The 21132-nt window shown below is 36.2% G+C and overlaps 1 protein-coding gene across 1 annotated transcript in view; it reads right to left on the bottom strand.

The window, feature by feature from the left end:
• The window catches only part of EYS (eyes shut homolog), a 701217-nt gene that overhangs the window by 169755 nt on the left and 510330 nt on the right, over window positions 1-21132 (bottom strand). Inside the window, exon 37 of the mRNA XM_058021581.1 lies at window positions 18807-19036. Within this exon, the coding sequence (XP_057877564.1) occupies window positions 18807-19036 (230 nt within the window). The remainder of the gene's footprint in view (window positions 1-18806; window positions 19037-21132) is intronic.

The following is a 21132-nucleotide window of genomic DNA, read 5'->3' as shown; positions in this document are numbered from 1 at the left end:
GTGGCAGTAGTGACAACTTAGCTACTTACCCTGCTGTCAAGTTTTACTTTATCTTCAAACTGCTGTACTTACAAAATTGCTGGAAAAACTGTATTACTTTACCTCCTAGTGAGTAATGTTTGCAGTGTTTTAGTTATCCCATCCTCATGCATCGTTTTTGCCTGGCACTCTGGTTAAAATAAAACTCTCCTATATGGTTTTCCAATGCAACTTTCCATTTTTACTAGTCTTTTTAAAGGGCATGCTCTCTGAGGTAATGGTTTTAAGTGATTTACTTAGTGTTAGACCAGGGGGAAGAAATCCCTGTGTTCCCTAGAGCAGCCACACTTTTAATCAAATATAACTCATAAATCACATTTACAACTTTCAGAACTCAATCAATAAGATACTTTATAGTCTGTAAAAAAATTATCTGGAAAGTAGTAGAAGTACAAGAGGGATGTTACTGAGGGACCCACACATCCAGGCTCTGCACACTGCCTGTCTTTAGGGACTAAACTGCCAATTTTAACAATGACTGATTTGTCCCAAAACTCTAATGCATTTATAAGCAATGCATAGTTGGCTGATAATGAAGCATTCCAGGAGGCCATAATCAATAGTACCAAAGCAGAATAAGTTTACTGTTCCATTTTACCCTAGTTTGGTGACTATTATTAACACTTTTCTCATCAAACTTTAGCTAAAGACTTTTGCTCTCTTGGGCAGAAGTTTTCATGGCTTTTCTCTGAAGCAATCTCCAAGTAAGTCACAGAATACCAAGGACTTCTCAATGCTAATTCAGTTACATGTCTTCCTGAAGTTTAATTTGCATATTTAATATAGCAAATTCTTCATCAAGTGTTTAATTTGTATACATAATACTGAACAGTCTCCTGTAGCAAAAATTACCCTATTACACAGTACTTCATCTAGGGCTGATACATAAGTCAAAAGCAAGTTCTGTAAATTGCTTCTCTAATATCTGCATAACTTCAATTATATAGTAGATAACTTTCTCATAATTTCTGGACCATGCATTAGAAAAAAAAGAAATTAATCACCTCATATTAGATGCTTCAAAATGTGTTGCCTGTTTGTACATTCCCCTAATGACTCAAACATAGTGTGTATATTTTGTAGGAAGATTTATTTGAACTTTTTTTCATGCAAGAGACACCACAAAATTGTTGTACTCCATGCTACGAAAAAAAACCCCCAGAGAAATATTATCTCAACCTTTTGAAGTTCTAATGACAGCAGCTTTCATGAAATATAAACAGATGCCTGCAGCTGTTGTATCAATATTCAAATGGAACACATACTCCAGTGATAGCAGAGAGTGGTGGCTAAGAGATTTTGAAGTGACAGACTACTCAACAACAAGTTTTCATTCAGATGGAAATGATCTTATCGGACTGAGTTCAGACAGCTTTGCCTTTCATTCCTTTTTGAGACATCTGCAGAAAGTACTGGCAAATATCTGGATCGTTTCAGTTTTTGAAACCAGAAGACTAGAACAAAACAGAATATGTGAGAGCTGTAACCAGAATATGTGAGAGCTGTTACCAGCTCTTACAACACAGACAGAAAAAAATTAGGAAATAGTACAGATACATTAAGACTTTGCAATACAATGTATTTCCGTTATTACTGTCAACAACTTAGATGGCAATTTTGTGTAAAGATAAATGACAAGAAAAGTGCAATCATAGCTCAGAAATCTATTTTCTAGCCAAACTGCAAGTGACTTTTAGTGTTAAGTCTATGAGGGATCATGTTTTCACTCATTTAAGACAGTTCCATAGGCTGAAAATGTTAAATTAAGTTCCTAGTAGTGACTGGGTCTTTAATAAGTTTATATACTTAGCCTTTTAAATCAAAACTGCCAATAATTTTACTGTAAGAAAGAATGGGAGAAATTTTTTTGACATAAACAAATTTACAAATAGTGAAGTTGGTAACATGCAAACAATCTTTGAGCAACTTTAATGCCTAATTGCTCTATTTCAGTTTTAATAAGCTCTCTACAATGGAAGGTACCAAAACCTCACTGGAATCAGAAACCTACTGAGATATCTTTGTAAATAACATGAAAAGTATCCTTCATACTGCATGTCCTCTGGCTTTCTGATGGACACAAGTGAACTTGTTTGTGATGTTTGTAGGAGGATGTCTATTTATAGAGCTGCTTTGTTTTGTGATTGCTCAGATATTCAAATGGAATAGCAGAATGCTGAGGAGGGGAGCTGAATGGATTTGAACTCTAGAAAACAGCTATTTGAATCCTGCATGCATCCGTGTTTTAAGAAACAATCAGACCCTAAATATATACACATTTAAAGCTATGTTCAAGTCTTTAAAAGCTATGATGTCATAGAGAGCCTTTGATTTTCCGCTGATGGTATGGGGACAGTATGTCTGCCAAAGTTTTCTACATGGTTTTCTGTGGACCTGATGTGTGAGTCAAAGGAAACGTGATCTGGTTGGGGTGGTCAGGGGCAAAACCTCTCCTCATCCACATGGAGAATATAGCATATAATCAAATTACTGTATTTATTTATATACTATCATAATCAGATTCCTCTGGCTTGAAGTCATATATAATAATGTTGACAATACCATATTTTTGGTATTCAGCAATTGGTACCAGCAATTGGATGGACATACAGAGGCCTGTCTGCATGGTCTTACGCAGAAAAATACTGAGAAATTCAATTTCTATTCAAACTTGGCAGGGCATGAATCAGATCTGATCTACAAGGCATGATGCTGCATTAATGCACACAGATGGCAGTAATTCTGCCAAATGTGTGAATTCCTATGCTAATAAAATCACATTATTTATGATTTCTTCACACACTGCTTCAAGACAAGTGATTTTTCAGATGAAGTCAGAGCATGACCATCTGTCACTGATCATAAGGACATGCATAGAATGGAGCAATCATGCAGCATCTGGTCAAAGTATGATTCAAAAGGCTAATGAGGAAACATAATCTGGAATATTACATGAAAAAGTTATTATAAGTAAAGTTTTAAAAGCATCATAAACCAGATATATATTAAAGCAAGTTAAGTAACATTTATAGTATGAGATCTAGATTTTCTTTCATTGTAAGAGTCTGAAATCTATACCAAACCAGATAAACTCTGAATTTAGATTTCTCTCCAGAGAAATTACATATCAGAGCTTCTACAGGTTTCTAACATGTTGAATATTTGCTGTGTATCCAACTTGTAAGATGATGTTTTCTCTTGTGTAAGCCAATCATCAAGGAAGGATGCACCAAGATAAAGGTTAAAAAAATTATTTGTGCAGTTGATTACATTGAAACTGGAAGAAAGTGAGTTTATATAATTACGAGACAGGCATATTTTCTATTAATAAAAAAAAGGATTTGTTCCCAAGAATGAATTATGGATACTTGATATATATGGAGAGTGCTAATATGAGAAAATTTATATTTAAAAGCTGTTCAGTGAAAATGAATCCTAAAGTTACTTTTTCCTAATAATGTATTAAATTTTAAAATTCTTGAGGAAAGAAATTTTCTTCTGAGAAAAAAAAGAAGGAAAAAAAGTCACTGATGACATACATGTGACCGCTCCAGAGAATTCCAGAGAAACAAAACTAAAAGCTTGTGTTCTGTGAAACTACATAATGAATCAGGTCCTGTGTGGCTGGTCTTAGGTACTGGGCAGTGGATTTAAAACTGTTGATCAGGAGTGTCTGTACCCACAATCTAATGTTTCTGTTGACAGGCACTGTCAGAATGAGTGTGTGGTTTGGACTACAAGAACACTGACTCCCTCTGGGTGATCTGCTAATCCTCAGCAGAAAAAAGAATGGATTTAGAACTAACCTTTGTGAAATGTGATTGGTGTCAAATATGTTTTATTTGACAGATTACAGCATCTGTTAACTCACTGTGCTTCCTGCTCTTTATGATATTGTATTAGCTTTCAAAGGCAAGTGATCTGAATTATCAGACATCCCATGATTAGGACAGGATTTAAATAAAGACCTCCTTGAGACAACCCTAGAAATTTGAAAAGTTGTCTGAATAAAGAATGGACAAGTGAATTATTAATTAACAAGCAGAACCACATCATCACGATCCCACAAAAAAACCTCCAAAAAAAAAAAAAAACCAAAAAAACCCAAACCAAAACCAAAAAACAAAACTACAGGTGAAAATGCAGGAAGAATTCAGTGAGGGAACAGAATTCCAAGGTCTTAGAATGAGTCTGAGGCTAATTCAAGAATACAGGTGAACTCGATTTTTAGTCTCCTATGCTATTTAGAAGTAAAGTTTCTGTGTCATGCACTGTATTTTTCAGACTACAATAGAAAATAAAATACACCTATAGCTGGAAAATCAGTTATGATGGAGCATGCATTGAGCTGCTTCTTATGTCCTGACATAGTCTGCCTAAACTGCTCCTATGGATAGGTTTTTGACCTATGAAATTACTTTAGGTTTACTTGGAGATAGAGGCAAGGATGCTCTTTTCACTTCTTCATCTGGTTTTTCTTTCTTTCCTCAAATCCACTCTGTTGACTGAGAAACAGTTGCATTCTTTGATTTGTGACAGTTCATTTTGCCTTTCTTTCAGAATATTTGGCTTTGCTATTTCTTCCCTTACACTGAACATTGTCACTGCAAGTACCCCTTCTACTGTTAATACCAAACAATTGAACAGTTTGCTTCAGGAAGCTAATTCTGCAGTGCCACAGGACATCATCTATCTCCAACATTTATCTCTTTCAAGTCAAACTCTTTCTCATATAATCCAATTTCATGAGGGTATTTTTCTTTGCTACCTTTGATTCAGCTTTATAATCCACTATGTATAGCCAAAGAGAACTATTTTTGTGGTCTCTGAGTGATTCAGTTCTTCTCAGAATATACGTACTCTTCCTTCTTAAATCCTTTCCCCCTTTCCTTTATCCTTATTGTAACTCTGATGTGACAGACAGCATCAAGTTAAGTTGGGTGGTGGATTCTATTCTCTGCTGTATCACATGTGTGATGGTTGAGCGGTCACAAAAACAAGGACAATAAGCAACAAGCTCCTGCAGATTTCCAAAAAATGGCTTATGGAACCATCAGAACAACAACAAGTACAGGCCACAGGTTTTATGGTCAAAGAGAGAATGAATAAAGCACAGGGATTGCTAGTGTCAAATTGTAACACGATTATTTGGATGAACTTTCTGAAATAATGTGGTACCAGTGACCATATTCAGCTTTTTATTCAAATTCTCCAATTATTTCCTAGCATTGTCTCTAGGTGGTGTGTATGTTAACAAAATTTCAACTCCCAATCTTCATGGAATTTTTCCCATTTAAAAAAAAAGAAGATCACAATGGCTGCTAATTAAATTGAGCCCCTTGCTTGCTATGATAGTATATTGGCTTTTATAAGCCAATGTTTTGCATGATCAGACATCCCAGGATTAGAAAATGAAGTAAATAGGACCTCACAACACTACATAGTGAAGTGTTAACTGGAAAACTCACTTTTTCCAAAAAAACCCAGTTTTTTTTCTACACATGTTTTCCAAACCCATTCATTCTTTCCACAAATAAAGAAACTCCATAGTTCAGTCTTCATTCAGTGATGATGAAAGGGAAACATTAAAAGTCTTTTCATAAAAAGACTTCTAAGAAAAAAGTCAAAGGAGGACTTGGACTAAATATTACTAGTTCTGAAATTGCATCCAGATTTGTACCAAGAAATAGTACTAAGAGTTACCTGAATTCAGGTTTTGTTTATTAAGTTCTAAAAAAATTACTCATTTTCAAAGTTACTTTCATTATCAATTATAGATAACCATAGAGAAAAAAAAAAAAGTGTCAATAGCAGACAAAACCAAAAAGAATATTGAAGGAGTTTTTAAAGGAAAAGCATTTTATCCACTAAGCATTCAGTAACACATCAGTAGCAAAGAATCTCACTTTCATTTCTAGTCTCACCTGCATTCCCCATTAAATGGGATACCTGACAATTCAGCTGACCTGCCCTCCCCACCACAGGGAGCACTGCAAACACCTGTAGCCACAACCACAGTGAACACCTTTATCACAGGTGTGCAAAATGAGCAGGTTAGTTCAGAGAAATGCTGCTCTAGGTGGGTGCTGCATGGCCCAGACTGCCTCTGAAAGCAGCATGGCAGCTGGCACATGACCTGCTCACAAATGCTTTGCTGCATCTGTAAAATTAACTTAATTTTTTACTAGTTCCTTAAACTGCTCTGGGCTGGAAATCAGAAATGTTTTCCACGTAGCTGAATTAGAAAAAGACTGATTCAAGTTTGTAACAGTGGCCACACACCAGGAAGGAGACTTCCACCTGAATGGAAGAATCTACAAAAGAAGGAGGGACTCAGCTTTAGTACCTGGACTACTCTGTCTGCTTCTGGGCTCCTCAGTACAAGACCAGGAGCTACAGGAAAGGTCCAGCAGAGGTCACAGAGATGGAGTCTGGAGCATCTCTCTTATGAAGAGAGACTTCAAGAGCCGTGCCTGTTTAGTCCAGAGGAGAAAAGACTGAGAGGAGACCCCAAAAATACATATAAATATCTCAAATGCAGGTGTCAGGAGGATGGTGCCAGGCTCTTTATGGTGGTGCCCAGTGACAGGATGAGAAGAAATGACCACAAACTAAAACACAGGAAGTTTCATCTCAGCATGAGGAAGAACTTCACACTGAGAATGGCAGAGCACTGGAACAGGCTGCTCAGGGAGGTCAGGTAATCTCCCTCACTGGCAACATTCAAAACCCACCTGAGCATGTTCCTGGGCTGCCTGCTTCAGGTGACCTTGCTTTGGCAGGAAGGTTGGACTGCATGATCTCCAGAGGTTCCTTCAAACCCTAAAGGTTCTGTAATTCTGTGGCAAAGAAGTTGTCAAATAGAAGATGATAAAAATGTCCCTTTCTTCATACGGGGGCTCAAAAAAAAGGAGATGCTGAGTCAGCTTCTTTTATTTCTGCTCACACTGCCCTGGGGAGATTGGCAAGTCAAAAAGACTGTAAAAGCTACAGCAAAAATGAGGGAGAGTAAACAAACAACAAATGGTGGCAGGAAAAGATACAAAACAGTTATGAAGTTGAAATATAGAGATTCTTGTGTTTTCTATAAATATACACAATAGCCTATAAATGGTTTATTGCTATTTGGGAGAACAATGCCAGAAAATAAAAAAGGATATCATATAGTATTATGTGTTCTGTAACACAACAGTAAGGAAGGAAAGAAGAGAGAGGATTGGTCAGGGTCAGTAAGAAACATTTCTGGTTTCAAAAAAGAATCTACTTTTAATGCCATTTCCCAGTATTCTCATAGATGCTTTCGGCATTTTTCTCCTTCTCTTTTTGTTTTTTAGTAGACAGATATTGATTATAACTTTCCAAAAGACTCATGAATCAAATATTTAGGGGAAAGACGCTTTTTGTTAGGGGAACACCCTTTAGAACAGAAAATGAAAATAGCCATGCTATGAGCAAAAAATCGTGGCATAGATAAATGAAGATATTGCCAGAACTTATAAAAACCTTAATGTCATGGAGAGTGACTAGGCCTTATTGATTATTACAAGTAAGCTTCATCACTACTCACAGAGTCCTGTATGTTTTTGGCAAGTTGTTCATGTGAAAAATAAGCTACAGCAATATAATAGGAAAATATTAATCTACTGCTTCTGAAACCGTAACAAAGCAGCAGGATTTCAAAGTTCTGCCATCGGAAGAAAGAATGAAGAATGTTGTGGATCTGGAAACACAGCAAACATGTGGTGTATTTTTCACAGGCAACAATAAATGCAAACAGGTGCAGGGGTTGCTAAAGCTCCATTTGAAATCTCCTTTCAGGAACTGCAAAGTGGCAGGCATTCCCTGCTCTGAGACAGGATGATTAACACTGCAAGCTGAAAGAGTTTGTGGAAAAGGAAAATATAAAACAGTAATTTTCTTCCTCAGAGAGTTCTGAGCTTTTATTAGCATTCCTGTGACCAAGAATTTTTTTCTTTATCCTTTTAAGAGAACTTCAGCTGGACTAAGTACAATGCCAATGACTACTTTTCTTTATAACTGCTCATTTTATTTTCCTTTTCTAGATTTGTATTTAAAAAATATTTTCATTGTTCAGCTGCCCTATCACACAACCACACAAATCTGTCCTGCCTGCTGTTAAGTGCACAGTAGTAATTCCTTTATCCTGTTCCCCTCTCATTTTCTTAAATGTTATCAGCATTTTAGCACATCTAACTGGGACCAAAGGCTTAATAATCTTTTTAACAGATCTAAAATCCTAAACAAAGCAAAACAAACAAACAAACAAAACCCCAGGATATCCCTTGAAACAGACACATTTTGAGCCAATATTTTGGATCAAAATGTTCAGTTCTGACAAAATTTATTGTTACTGTTTCTTTTAAATCTTTTGCCTCCCAGCATCTCTGGATAAATTTAGATCCACAAGCATCAGTGGCTGGATTATTCATGGGAATGTTCAGGCTTTAAATCCAGGCTGACATTCTTTCTCTTATTCTCCATGGCACTCGGGTTGGTCTCCAGAAATGTTGAAAAATGGGAGACTGGTTCTGATCATCCAGAAATTAATTTCATATTCTCAATTTCTCTCTCGAGTCTCTCTGAATTCAACTTTAAAGGAGGAAAATTATGCAGTCTTCTGGATCTCAAAGAACAAAGAATGAGAGGTCCCTTCATACTCTATTTTTAATGCATAGAAATTCTTGATTTTCTGCACCTTTTCTCTACATTCATATTTTTTTATGAGTGGTTACAATGTTTTTATATTAAGGGAAGAATTAATTTAATAGGAGTTTCTGTAAAACTCCTGTATAAGAATCTCTAAACAGAGAAGGCTGTGTAGTGATTCTACAATGTTTTTAGCTAGAGATTTGATGAAGTACATATGTATTTAGTAAGAACACTCCCATCTTATGTGGTTTTTTTTCCTGTTACAACAACAACTCCATAATTTATACCTCAGAATAACCTACAGAGATAAAATTTTAAATTTTGCAACGGTGCTGCATAAAACCCAAAACTCACTAGTGTGCTCCTTTTAATGCAAGAAAACGCACATGAAGACATGGATGTACAACAGGGTCTTGTCTTCTGCTGTCAAACTCTAAAAGGGACTTAAAAAGCTTGTGGCTGCACACATTGTACACATTTTACTCATATAAATATTTGATTGAGTTTTGCTCTTTATTTTGCTGACATTCACCAGTTGCTGAAGCCAACTGTACATATGAGTAAAAAGAAAAAGCCATTAATTTACAATTTCCATAAGGTAATATTAAGAATAATGCCACATGATGGAGAACAGCTTTGGCAGTCAGATGATTCTATAGTTTTCCATTTTGGTCGGTAGAAGCTAATAGGGCCCTTGTCTTTTTCTTTTCTTGAGTTTATTTTTTCATATTTGCTTATTTACCATAGTATTCTATATAGAAGTGTCTTTTACTATTTACTTATAATACTGTACTTTTATTTTTGTCTTGTATAGGGCTAAAAAATATATTTAAGAAAATTATTGATGCAGAGAAATACAAGTCACATAGGAAAATTTTTTTCATTTGTGGAAGTCATTGTTTGAACTACGAATCTAACAGAGTATCTGTTTGGGCAATGTATCAATCCTTTGCACTGTTTGATGATGTATTCACTATTTTCAGTAATTCCACTAAAACACAGGGAGACTCTACATGCTGGCAAGTTTTGAACCTCTCCATGTTCTGCACAGAACTGGTTTACATCCATAGTATTTAAGCATATAAGTTTATCATGCTACTAGGAAATTCACCCTCTGAATTCTAGATTTCCTGGGTAACTAAAATGCTAAATCACTAACATGTTTTTGCTGTATAATTACTTGCCTATTTTATCACCACAAACTGTCATTACAAAAAAATATAGAAAGTACAATGGTAGAAAGAAAACCCAGATTTTATTTTACATATAAGAAGTTTCTTCCTCAGAGGGAGGTTGGAGGCTTGAGGAGCCTCACAATGGTAACTTCCTAATACCTATGTTATAAATTTTCCTCCTCTTTAAACATCAGCAGTTTAAGATTTTATGCAGGCATCAGTGTTCCATGGAGATGCATGAAAAGGAATGTATCAGGCACTCTTAATTAGAAATAATATGGGGTTTCATGCTTGAGTCAGTAATTTATGCTTAGGCCAGGAAACAGCAAAGCCATTTTCTCTTTAGTCACATTATGAAAGTAGCCAGCATCCCTCCAAACTGGCCACTGGCCTTGGGAGGTGGCATGGAAGGCAGGGCCAGGTGACATGGCTCTGAGCAGGACACTTCACTGAGGTCCCTGGAGAATCACAGAATCACAGAATCACAGAATTTTCAAGACTGGAAGAGACCTATAAGATCATCTAGTCCAGCCGATGTTCTAACTGTTCAACTAGATCATGGCAGCAAGTGCCACATCCAGTCTTTTTTTGAATTCTTCAAGGGATGATGCCTCCACCACCTCACTGGGTAAATGATTCCAGTTTCTGACCACTCTTTCTGTGAAGTATTTCCTTCTTACTTCTAACTTACATCTAGCTTGACGCAACTTGAGACTGTGTCCTCTTGTTCTGTCTGTTGTCGCCCGGAGAAAGAGGCCGACCCCCAGCTCAGCACAGCCACCCTTCAGGAGAGGCCGACCCCCAGCTCACCACAGGCACCCTTCAGGAAGTTGTAGAGAGTGATGAGGTCACCCCTGAGTCTCCTTTTCTCCAGGCTGAACAACCCCAGCTCCCTCAGTCGCTCTTTGTATGGCTTGTGCTCCAAGCCCTTTATTAGTTTCGTTGCTCTCCTCTGGACACGCTCAAGTAACTCGACGTCCCTCCTAAAGTGAGGGGCCCAGAACTGGATGCAATACTCCAAGTGAGGCCTCACCAGTATCCTCATGTTCACGCCCCTCTCTCAGCTAACTGAAAGTTCCTGAGAGTGCTCTGGGAGCAGAACCACAGCTTACACCCCGTGTGAAGGAATGAAAATCCCTCTGTTTTCAATCACAGCAGTCTTGAAATCAAAATGTCAAGGTAGTAAAGCATACTGTTATCCTAACTCAGTACCACAGATGATTTCTAACTAACTATTAAATTAACTGTGATGTTGAAGCACACGCAGTCTTCTATGTCTCTTTCTTACATAATAAAGCTCAAAAACATTATTTAATACCTCACCTGCTTTATTACACAACACAGTATCTCCTGGGGAAGAACTCAAATGAGTCAAGCTCAGAAAATAAGCATTGCCAAACTGCCAGGGGAGACACAGGATTTTTGCAGATGACTTGATTATCAGCAATTTAGCACAACAGAACAAATTGCTTCAATTCAGGAGTTACTGAAAGAAAGTTTTCCCAGAAAATGCCATAAATGGAGAAGTAAAGCAAGAGAAAACCAAGTATTTGCCATTTACATGACAATGACTACCTTCAAATGAAAAATTACTCAAAGGACTGGGACATTGCAGCCTAACACGTTGCAAGATTAGAAAGAACCAACTTTATATTGACGTTTTCAAGTGGAAAACGAAGGGGAGAAAGCTTGTTCCCTGCAAATTGTAAACTCACCATAATTTCATTTTCTGCTATCTGTTGCCCAGAATAGAGATTGTTATCAAATTGTTACAATTCTCATAAAAATTATTATGACTAGAAAACATTCATTCACCCACACTAAAGAAACAGTGATTCAAGAGCCAAATGCTAGAAATGGTAAAATTTCACAGGTCTGGTCTATGTGATGAGGAGACATAGATTTTTCTATTGCCTTTATAAATTGTTTTTTCTAGAAATGCAAATCCTTATAGTAAAATGCTACAGCTATTTTATTTTTAATAAAATACATATAAAAATAAGCAACTTTAAAACAAAACTTAAACTCAATACTTCTTATTTTAAATGGCTCACGACTGACTGTGAAAGGAGGTGAATTACAGACAGAGGACGTACTAGAAAAGTGACAACTCTATAAGAATTTTCTATAATTATTGACTTTTTTCATCATAATCTCTCCAAACAACTTATGCCCAACAGGCTCCATAATCTATTTCACAGAACAGATTTGTGAAATATATATTACATCTCTGCTAAATAAGGGAACCCTATAGCTCTACAGTATAACATAGAACTCTGTATTATATGCCATAGCAGTAGACTCTACAGCTGTTATGGATCTCATTGGTTGTGGGTATGTGGCAGCTGCAATCATAAATAACTTTACAGACACTGGGACAGCAGTTTTTAAGACTTTGTTGGTGCTTTGAAGAGTTTCTTCTACATCTCAACAAACTCTGATTATCATCCCCCTAGGTATAATTAAGGTTTAATCACATATTTAGTCTTAACAATCGTAGAAAACTGTCACATCCCTTTAAAAATTCATTAAGTTCTCTGGAGGGATTTGAGATGAAGGTTGATTTTAAGTAATAAGCTCATATGAATGACCAAACAAGTAACAGAATGGAGGGATTCTAAATCAGGGTCTGACATAGTAGAATACCTGCATCCTGAACATCAATTCCATGAATCACAGAAGTTACTTACACTCTTGAAATTAAATACATGTAAAGCTTACATGCTTCACTGAATCTGGGACATAACATCTAAATTAGATGAAAATGAAATATTAAGTTGTATGAAAGCTCATACTGACACTTGTTTCTGAAGTGGCAAAATTCTACAAAAATGTCCAGAGAGCGTAAGAAGGATTAGTCTAAAATTGCTTCACCTCTTCCTTGTGAACTCTGTTTCTTTCCCCTCAAAATCCTGTTTTTCTTTGATTTCAAAAACACTTCAGCAAATTAACCCACATAACAATAAAAATGATAGAACAAGATGTCATGAGATTAAAGATAATTCAGATATCTTGAAAAAGTCTCCAAAATTTTGTGAACTAGGAAGGAAAAAAGCAAGGACCATAAGCTAAATCTAGGTGACTGTGAAGCTAATATGGTTACTAAAATCACAGACACAGGATATTACAAAGTGTTGACAAGTTACACTTCACAAGGTTTGCATTGTCTGATATCAAAGTGCAAAATTATATCCTCAAGTGAAAGTGCAGAGAAGAAAATTTATATAATTCCTTTTTGCATTGCTCACCCAAATAAAATTTCTGTTGAACTATATTGAATGGAACAGACTGTGGCAATGGCTAACTATTTCCTATGAAAATTGCCATAATCTCAACTAGTGTATCAAATCCAGCATACAAAGTTAACCACTGGCTAAATCCTTGATTGTTCTTAACTAACCTACTGTGTTCTGGATTTTCAACCCCACTTCCTAAAAAAAAAAAAAGTCTGAAGGGAAATGATACTAGACTTTTTTAAATCTAGTCCAAAATCTAGAGAATTCATTTGAAAGGTTTACATACACAAATACCAACAGTGGGATATCAATAGGTATCTCATGAGTCTAGACATAAACTGAGGTTAATGACATCAAATTAATGACTCTGGGAATTTACAGAAATCTCTAAACACATTATTTTTTCCCTGCTCACGGAGTCTTACCAGGTATGAATCATTTTGAGGGAGGACAAAATGAATGAAAGAACCCTTGAACCCTGGAAAAACAGAGGTTTTGGGGTAGCCACATCCCATTTTTTCTTTCTGGGTGCCTCAAACTGAAACTTGAATGTAGAGATGAAAGTGCAATTGTCTTTCCTCGACCTTTTTATGTAATTTTCACTGGCTCACTTTTCTTTTTGATGGAAAATGTCACAGACTTGTTTTAAATTATAAATAGACGGTATAAATGTTATTAAAGAGATAAATAGTTCTACTGGAGACATGAGATTGTTCTAAATATGCCTGAAATAAAATAAATTGGACCAACTACATTCCTTTTCAAAGCCAAAGACATAAAGACCAAACTCCCCATACTTGTCTGAGATGAATTATGGCAATCAATGACACAAGCTAGAAATGTTAAATTAGGAACGACGTCTAGAAAAGCATCTGTAAAAGAAACTTCAAATGTTCCGGGTGATATTATCAAGTATTTCTCAACAAATCAGGAATTCAACAAGTGTATCCTGGGGAACAAATGTAGCAAAGTCTTTAGTGTGACTGTTCCAACCTAAGTGCCTGCAACAGCCTTCCATTTTACTGCTATTTTTGCAGCTTTGTCAAAGGAGTTGACCTTTAAGTAATGTACAAAATATACACAGGCAACATATCAAATTCAACAGATTTTCTGGTTTTAACACATGACATTTAAATGCACTTTTTATTGAACAATTTATAAAACTTTTACGGAATGCTAAAAATTTTGGAGACTTAAAAATGTTAATCTTATAATTAACAGTCAAGGATATACCATCTTCACACATGCAAGACAGTGATATTCCCAACTATTGCTATGAACTTTCCAGTAATACACCACCATCTGCTTCAGGCTAAAGCAGAGCCAATAGCAGTTTTTTTCACTCGTGAGGGAATTTCACAATGAAGCAGATAACACAGCTTTGCTAATTAAGAAAGAATGATACATTTAAAGTTACAGTAAAAAACTTATTTATACAGAAAAGAAAAAGAAGAATGGGCAGTGCAGAGTACACTATCTACCTTTCATACCCAATTGATAAAATCCTCCCTTTCTACTGGATGAAAGCAGTCATGTAGCACTCGTCACTGATTAATTTTATGCGACAAACATATTTTCTATGCCACATTTTAATAAAGATTTAAAATACATCTCGTACTAACTTCTAATTTCCTATTAACTTTGGTAATTTGTAAATAAAAAAAAAATAGAAAAATGGAAATACTGAAAACAGTATTAAAGGGAACAGAGGAACTGAGGTCTCAGATGGTTGCCCTTCCATGCTCTATACTGGATCCAGACTTTGGCCTTGGGTATATAACCAGTGTTGACAACAACAATTTGAATTTGGCAAATACGCTGATTTGTATGTATACTTTTCTATTTCATTAGAAAAAAGGAGATAGAGTTCCATTTTCCAAAACTGTCATTTAGAGATATTTCAGAGGTATCTGCTTAGAGTAAGTACACAGTGTATTTAGATAAACTGCTATGGTTTAATATATCCATAGGAACAATGATGAATTGAATGTATTTATTGTAAAGGCAGAACAACCTGTTAGAGCTTACTAGTCAAGGAACAAATTAATAAAAACAAGAATTTGCATTTCATAACACTCATTAAGTTAAAACAGATAACTGATAATGACATTCACTTGCTCTCCCTCTAGTAGGTGTTCTTATACACTGTAATAAAAATAGTTAGCAACCAAAGAAGTGTATCTACCATAGCCATTTAATCAACAAATTCACCCATTCTAGTGAAGCTAAGATATCCACGGAGGGTTTGTATGTAAAGCCCTGTGGCTGTAAAACCACATGCACTGTTAATAAAGGTAAGTGTATGAGTTTTCTTGCTGAAATTTAGTTAATGGTAGGTAAAAGGCAGATCACAAAGATGATTAATGAAAATATATTGCTGAAATGTATAGGTATACATAATAGCATGTTATAACACATCACATTAAGATAAACAGAAATCATTAAGGAGTCAAGAGAAAAATTCCTTGACTGTCATAAAGTTTCTATATTGTATACATGAAAATTTATTTCTCCATTGGGAGGTCTATGGTAAATAATTATAAAATTATTGCTGATTCTCTTATATCCTGTACTTATGAGCTCTCTCTAGATTTCTTGATGAACAGGTCTCTGAATATCAAAAGTTTATAATCATAGCTCAGTTGGTCAAATTCTGGTTTCATTAGACTAAATTATCAATCTCATTGAAAATTTAGGATTAAATAGGATCACTCTAAGCTGCAGTTACTTTTCAGCTACTAAATACAGGATCCATCAAGTCAGATTCTGATCTATCTAAAGATGTAATGTGACAGCATGAGCTCTGGGATGCAGCTGCCCCAGTGAACGTGTCAGATACAGCAGCCCAGGCTCACCCAGCAGCACTAGCAAAAAGGAGGAGGCTGTTCCCTGTATTGAAAAGGGGGTTTTAGAGGGTAAAAGCAGAGCTCTGTGAAAAGAGAACTTAATTCATCTTCTCCACACAAAAAAAAAAAAAAGAAAAAGAAATGTTATTCTTCCAGTGCTAGAACTATCAGACAACGTATGTGGAAATAATAATCTCTGTTATTATCTCAACATCATGTAAGGTGCAGGAAAGCAAAAGCATCTCTTCCACTTTTAGGAAAAAAAATAGATACATCGTGGAAACAGGGTGTTTGACCATTAAAAGGATTATATGGTTGCACAGCTGAGGTTATGTTCTCCAAAGGAGCTGCTTGTTTCTGGGTTTCTTTAAAGCTTCTATTCTGTTTTATTGAATGTAATGGTTACTGGTGCACCTTATGTAGAGTCAGTCCTAACCATCAGAGATTTAGTTACAACTGCAACTTAGTGCAAGAGTCCTCTCCTTTTAATTTGATCTTGGGGTAGTCATAATTCAGTCATATTTTCACACATGATTTTTGAAACAAAATCACAGAAAGAGAGAGAGAAGAAGTCCCCTTCACTTACACAACTAAGATAAACTTCCTTGGAAGACAAATTTCCTTGGAAGTGTGGTTTGCAGTCAACTCTTTCCAATGTATGAATTCTACTGGCCTACCCTGGCTAAGCTTCAAAGGAGAAAATTAATCTGAACACTGTATTTTTGAAAGAGCAACATAAAAATACTTTTTTCAATCAATGAAACAGAAGATACTATCCCTAAAGTCTATGGCACTCTGAAGTACTCAGCCCAGATAATATCATTCAAACACAGATCATGTCAGTTATCATCAAAAACATGAAACCATAGTGATGCCCTAAGTTTTAGCTTTCATATTTTTCAGATCCTGTGCTGCCTTGATGCGTAACTCTGAACTTCATATAAAGTGACTGCAAGTTCTCTTCACAGGGTAATTAGACAAAACAATCCTTTTCCAGCCTGACAACCAAGTACAGCCATTACAGCCTCGGGCCCAAAAAGCATAAACAAAGGTGAATTGAAGAGAGCAAACTGAGAGGATGGCATTTCCTAACCTGAGGCTGGAATTGAACAATTAACTCCAACATGCTAATGGACCAAAACTTATAAAAGTGTGAAACCTCATGAATGGTTGTCCATTTTGTGACCATTTTGGGTCCATCTTGAGTGAAGCCCTGGTCAGGCTCTTGTGCTGCCCAAGGTGTATCCTTTAAGGGCTTTTAATAAATATCTACTTTATTCTTTAACTCTGTCCAGCCTCTGTTCTAGGTCAGCCTCTCCAGGCATCAACAGAAGACCCTTGGGGAGTGACAGATCAGCTGGAAGGTCAGAAGAAAGCAGCAATCAGATACCAGTGGGGTCCCACAGAGAGGTTATGCACACATACTGATATGGCCTATTATCACAGGATGTCTGTCAAATTCCTGCTTAAATTGAACATTGCCTACTCCTAGCATAACCCTTGCAAACAGTGAGAAAGTGCCCTCATCCAAAACAGCACAGATGATGCTGATAAAAAGGATGCCAACTGCATTCTTTGGAACACAGGAGGAGATTCTGGCAAATGAAATGTACGTAAATAAATTAAAAAAAACTTATTTAAATGTTGAAAATACTTCATTGAAGCACTAACTATTTCATGTTTTATGGAAACACCCTTTTTTAGTTTCGTTATTTCATGTTGCAGTTTCCACATCTGCAATGTATTGTAGGCAAGTGCAAATAGTATGCCCAGAGACTAAATATGTAGAAAATATGGGATTCAATTTTAACAGTGAAAATTTGCAAATATATGATTTATTTTAAACTTGAAAAGGCTACATGGTAAAATAGTCTCTGATATCTAAGCAACGTGACAATTTGTTTTTTGAGCTGACAGTCAGTGACTGCTTTCACATTTAGGGAGTGCAATGACCTATTTTTAGACAGTAATACAATGTGATGCTAGCCCACATACACTAGCAGTCTGGCAAAGGCATTCTTAACTCCACTTGCTTTTACTTCATACTGTGGGAAGTTCATTAGGAGGATGATAAAGTTATATAACCATATTCTAGACATTTTTTGGTTCTTTTCCTGTAAACCAGTAACACCCTTCATGAGAATTATCTACTGCAATTCATAAACCAGAGTACTTTAAAAGCTTAAAAAGTTTTTGAAGCCAGCTAGGAAATTTGCTTTAAAAAGAACTTTCTGAAAAGCAATAATGAAAAGCAATTACAATTACAAAACAGAAATATTGATCAGTTTGCCTTATAGCCTTGATTCATTTTACAAAGAAACCAAAATTAATAGAAGAATTATTTTCTTATTCAAATTCCAATTATGTTCATTTGATTGATCTGTGCTTTATGAGCAACAGTAGTAGAAGTATAAATGAGTTACAGAGAAAAAGAAAAGCCTTTTCCAACAAAGGATCTGACACAGTGATTTACAAAACCCAGTCTGTAGAAATGGAAAACATAATCTTCTAAGGAAGTCAGCTTACTTCTGTCCCAGAAATAATACAGTGAAAAACATACATTAAAATGGTGCACTACAATTTTGCACAAATAATGCAATGTTTTTGTCATTAACTCAAATTGCAACCCTTAGGAGTGTGCCTGACTCATATCACCTAATTTACTCCGCAAATAAGTATTATTCCAGTTACCTCAATGAATTTGCTCCTCAGTTAACTAAAAGTAACTGTGATGAAAAGCAGGGAAATATGACAATCAATACCTCTTCCTCCCTTCTCATATCCAAAGCAGAATAAGACTTTCATTTCATAACTGACAGGGAACAAATGAACGCCGTTACCTGTTTCACAGAACCGCCCGGTGAAGTGCAGGGGGCAGTCACACCAGAATGAGGTGGCCCCAGTGGGCAGAGAGAGAGGGTGACACGTCCCTCCATTGTGGCACAGTCCTTCCTGGCACACTGATGGCAGTGCAGGGGAAATCTGAGAGGGCACACCAGGGTCAGGCCAGAGAGGCACATCACAGGAAACCGCAGAGAGTGCTGTCGATAGATGTGTGGGTACAGAGATTCTGAAAGGAGAGAGACAACACATCAAAGCAAAAAACCCTGTGAGATCTAGTTTTTGTTACCGTACTTAAGCTTCAATTTATATTAGTTTGTTGTTTTTAAATAGAAATTCAGACTATACTTCAGAAAATATGAATACATAAGGAATTCCCAAACCTAGTCCCCATCCAAAAAACTAGCAAAAACACAGTGATGGTATTTTTTTCGTGTCAGGGAGCAAAGAATAGCCTTCATGCAAAAAGCACAGTTTTATGGGCTCTCAAAATTCATTTTTGGTTGATGTCAACAACAGTTAAAAAATAAACACAGGCTTCGCTTATTAAATAACTCATTGCTTGAAGTTACCAAAACTTGTAAGGCAGTTCTGTAAGAGACTTGCATATAAGTAGATGAAGCATGCATAGCAGAAGGGGAAAAGCTGTAGTACAGAAACACAGCATCTTTTAATTCACAGAAATATTGGGAAGAAAGGGAAAGGGAAAGAAAAAGTAACTTTTTTGGTTTAATATCATCTGTTTGTCAACTGTGTTTGAAAGAAGCCTATATATTGGCTCCTGCTGTGCTCTTTCTCTTGGGCACCTACTCTTGTATCAGCTAAAAATTTTGCTTCACCATGTTCTAGAGTTGTGAGTATGTCTTAAAAAGAAGCATTGGAAAGTGATGATGCACCAGTGGATTGCAACTGCAGAAACAAGGTAGGTGGGGATGCATTCAGTGTGACAATGCATTCACCATTCCATGTATCTATCTAGCTTCTTAAGTCTAGTTTCCAAATTTTTTACATATCCCATTTACATGAAAACTGATTTTAATAATTTACTTTTTTGAAGACATATTTTAGAAAGCACCAACAAACTTCATAATATTCTGAAAAAAAAACTCTGCCCAACATAACACATACCAGGTAAGTAAGTTGTCTGGTAATGTCACTAATAAAAATCTGCTTCTCTAAATTATAAATACAGCAAAATAAAAGGATACATGGCCACAGGCAGCTAGGAAAGAAAAGGAGGTGGACAGAGGAAGGAGATAAATAACTCAGGGCAAAGTAAATATCTAAGGGGACCCAAAGAAAGGCACTGTAACTGAGGAAGGACTGGAGCCTGGGAATGAACAAAAGGCATGCAGGGCTTATGTGACAGTAAAGAGAAGATGTGCAGAACCATAATAGTAAGGAAAACATTACAATGGGATACTTTTAAGCAGGGATGCATCCAAAACCAAAATAGGCAAAATACACACACTGTGGTGCTAAGCAGTGAGGATTTCAAGGCAGCCATCTACTTTACATGAGAGAAAAGCATCCAAAAATATGGCAGTCATCAAGGTGGCTAAAAATAAATCCTTAAAATATTTTTGAGGCAGAGCACTTGCTAATAAAAGGCTTGAAACTTTTAGAAATTAATTGACTTGCTGTTTATTTCCATTTAGATGAATTGAATAATAACATTTCCATTTGTACAAATACAATGAAAACAACATAATTGCTGGATTTATAACAATACTTTTCTCCTAAGGGAAATAACTCTGTTGAGCTTCATGTAGGCTATTCCATTCAGAGCAGCATTAAGGGTGTATTAACAGGTCTTATCTTCTATCAGCAAGCACAGTAAATCTTCTATTTGCTAACACAGCAAATTAAAAATGCTTAGTCACCTGCTGGGATTACAATCTCTGATTAAAAGTAAATAAACCAAAAATCTTGATTTTTTTCCCCAAGCATAACCTAAATGTTGTAGAAACTCTGAACTAATAGCAGGTTTACGTAAAGATGTGGACGTTTACAGGAGAAATTTATTGGGAGCAATTACTGGTATTTGTTGATTTTTCTGTTACTGCTGAAAAAAAAGTAGTCCACAAAAACTACATAAAACCTGGGGAATTAACACAGTATAAACTAAGCTCTTACTACTAGCTATTAGAGAGACCATTTTTCTAATGACAGATAATCCTGTTTGACCACTGCAAATTTACTCCTCTGAACCTGGTCCCAGCTACTGTCAGGGGTAAAATGCTGAACAAGAGGGAGAGCTGTCTGACTGGCAGGTGCATTCTTGTCTCTGCTGAAAGCACTGATTTCCAGCTGTGGAAGTCTCAC

This window comes from Melospiza georgiana, chromosome 3 (assembly GCF_028018845.1).
Source record: "Melospiza georgiana isolate bMelGeo1 chromosome 3, bMelGeo1.pri, whole genome shotgun sequence".
Classification (NCBI taxonomy): Eukaryota; Metazoa; Chordata; class Aves; order Passeriformes; family Passerellidae; genus Melospiza; species Melospiza georgiana.
Note: the sequence above shows the minus strand (reverse complement) of the source record. Positions and strands in the feature narration are given on the sequence as shown.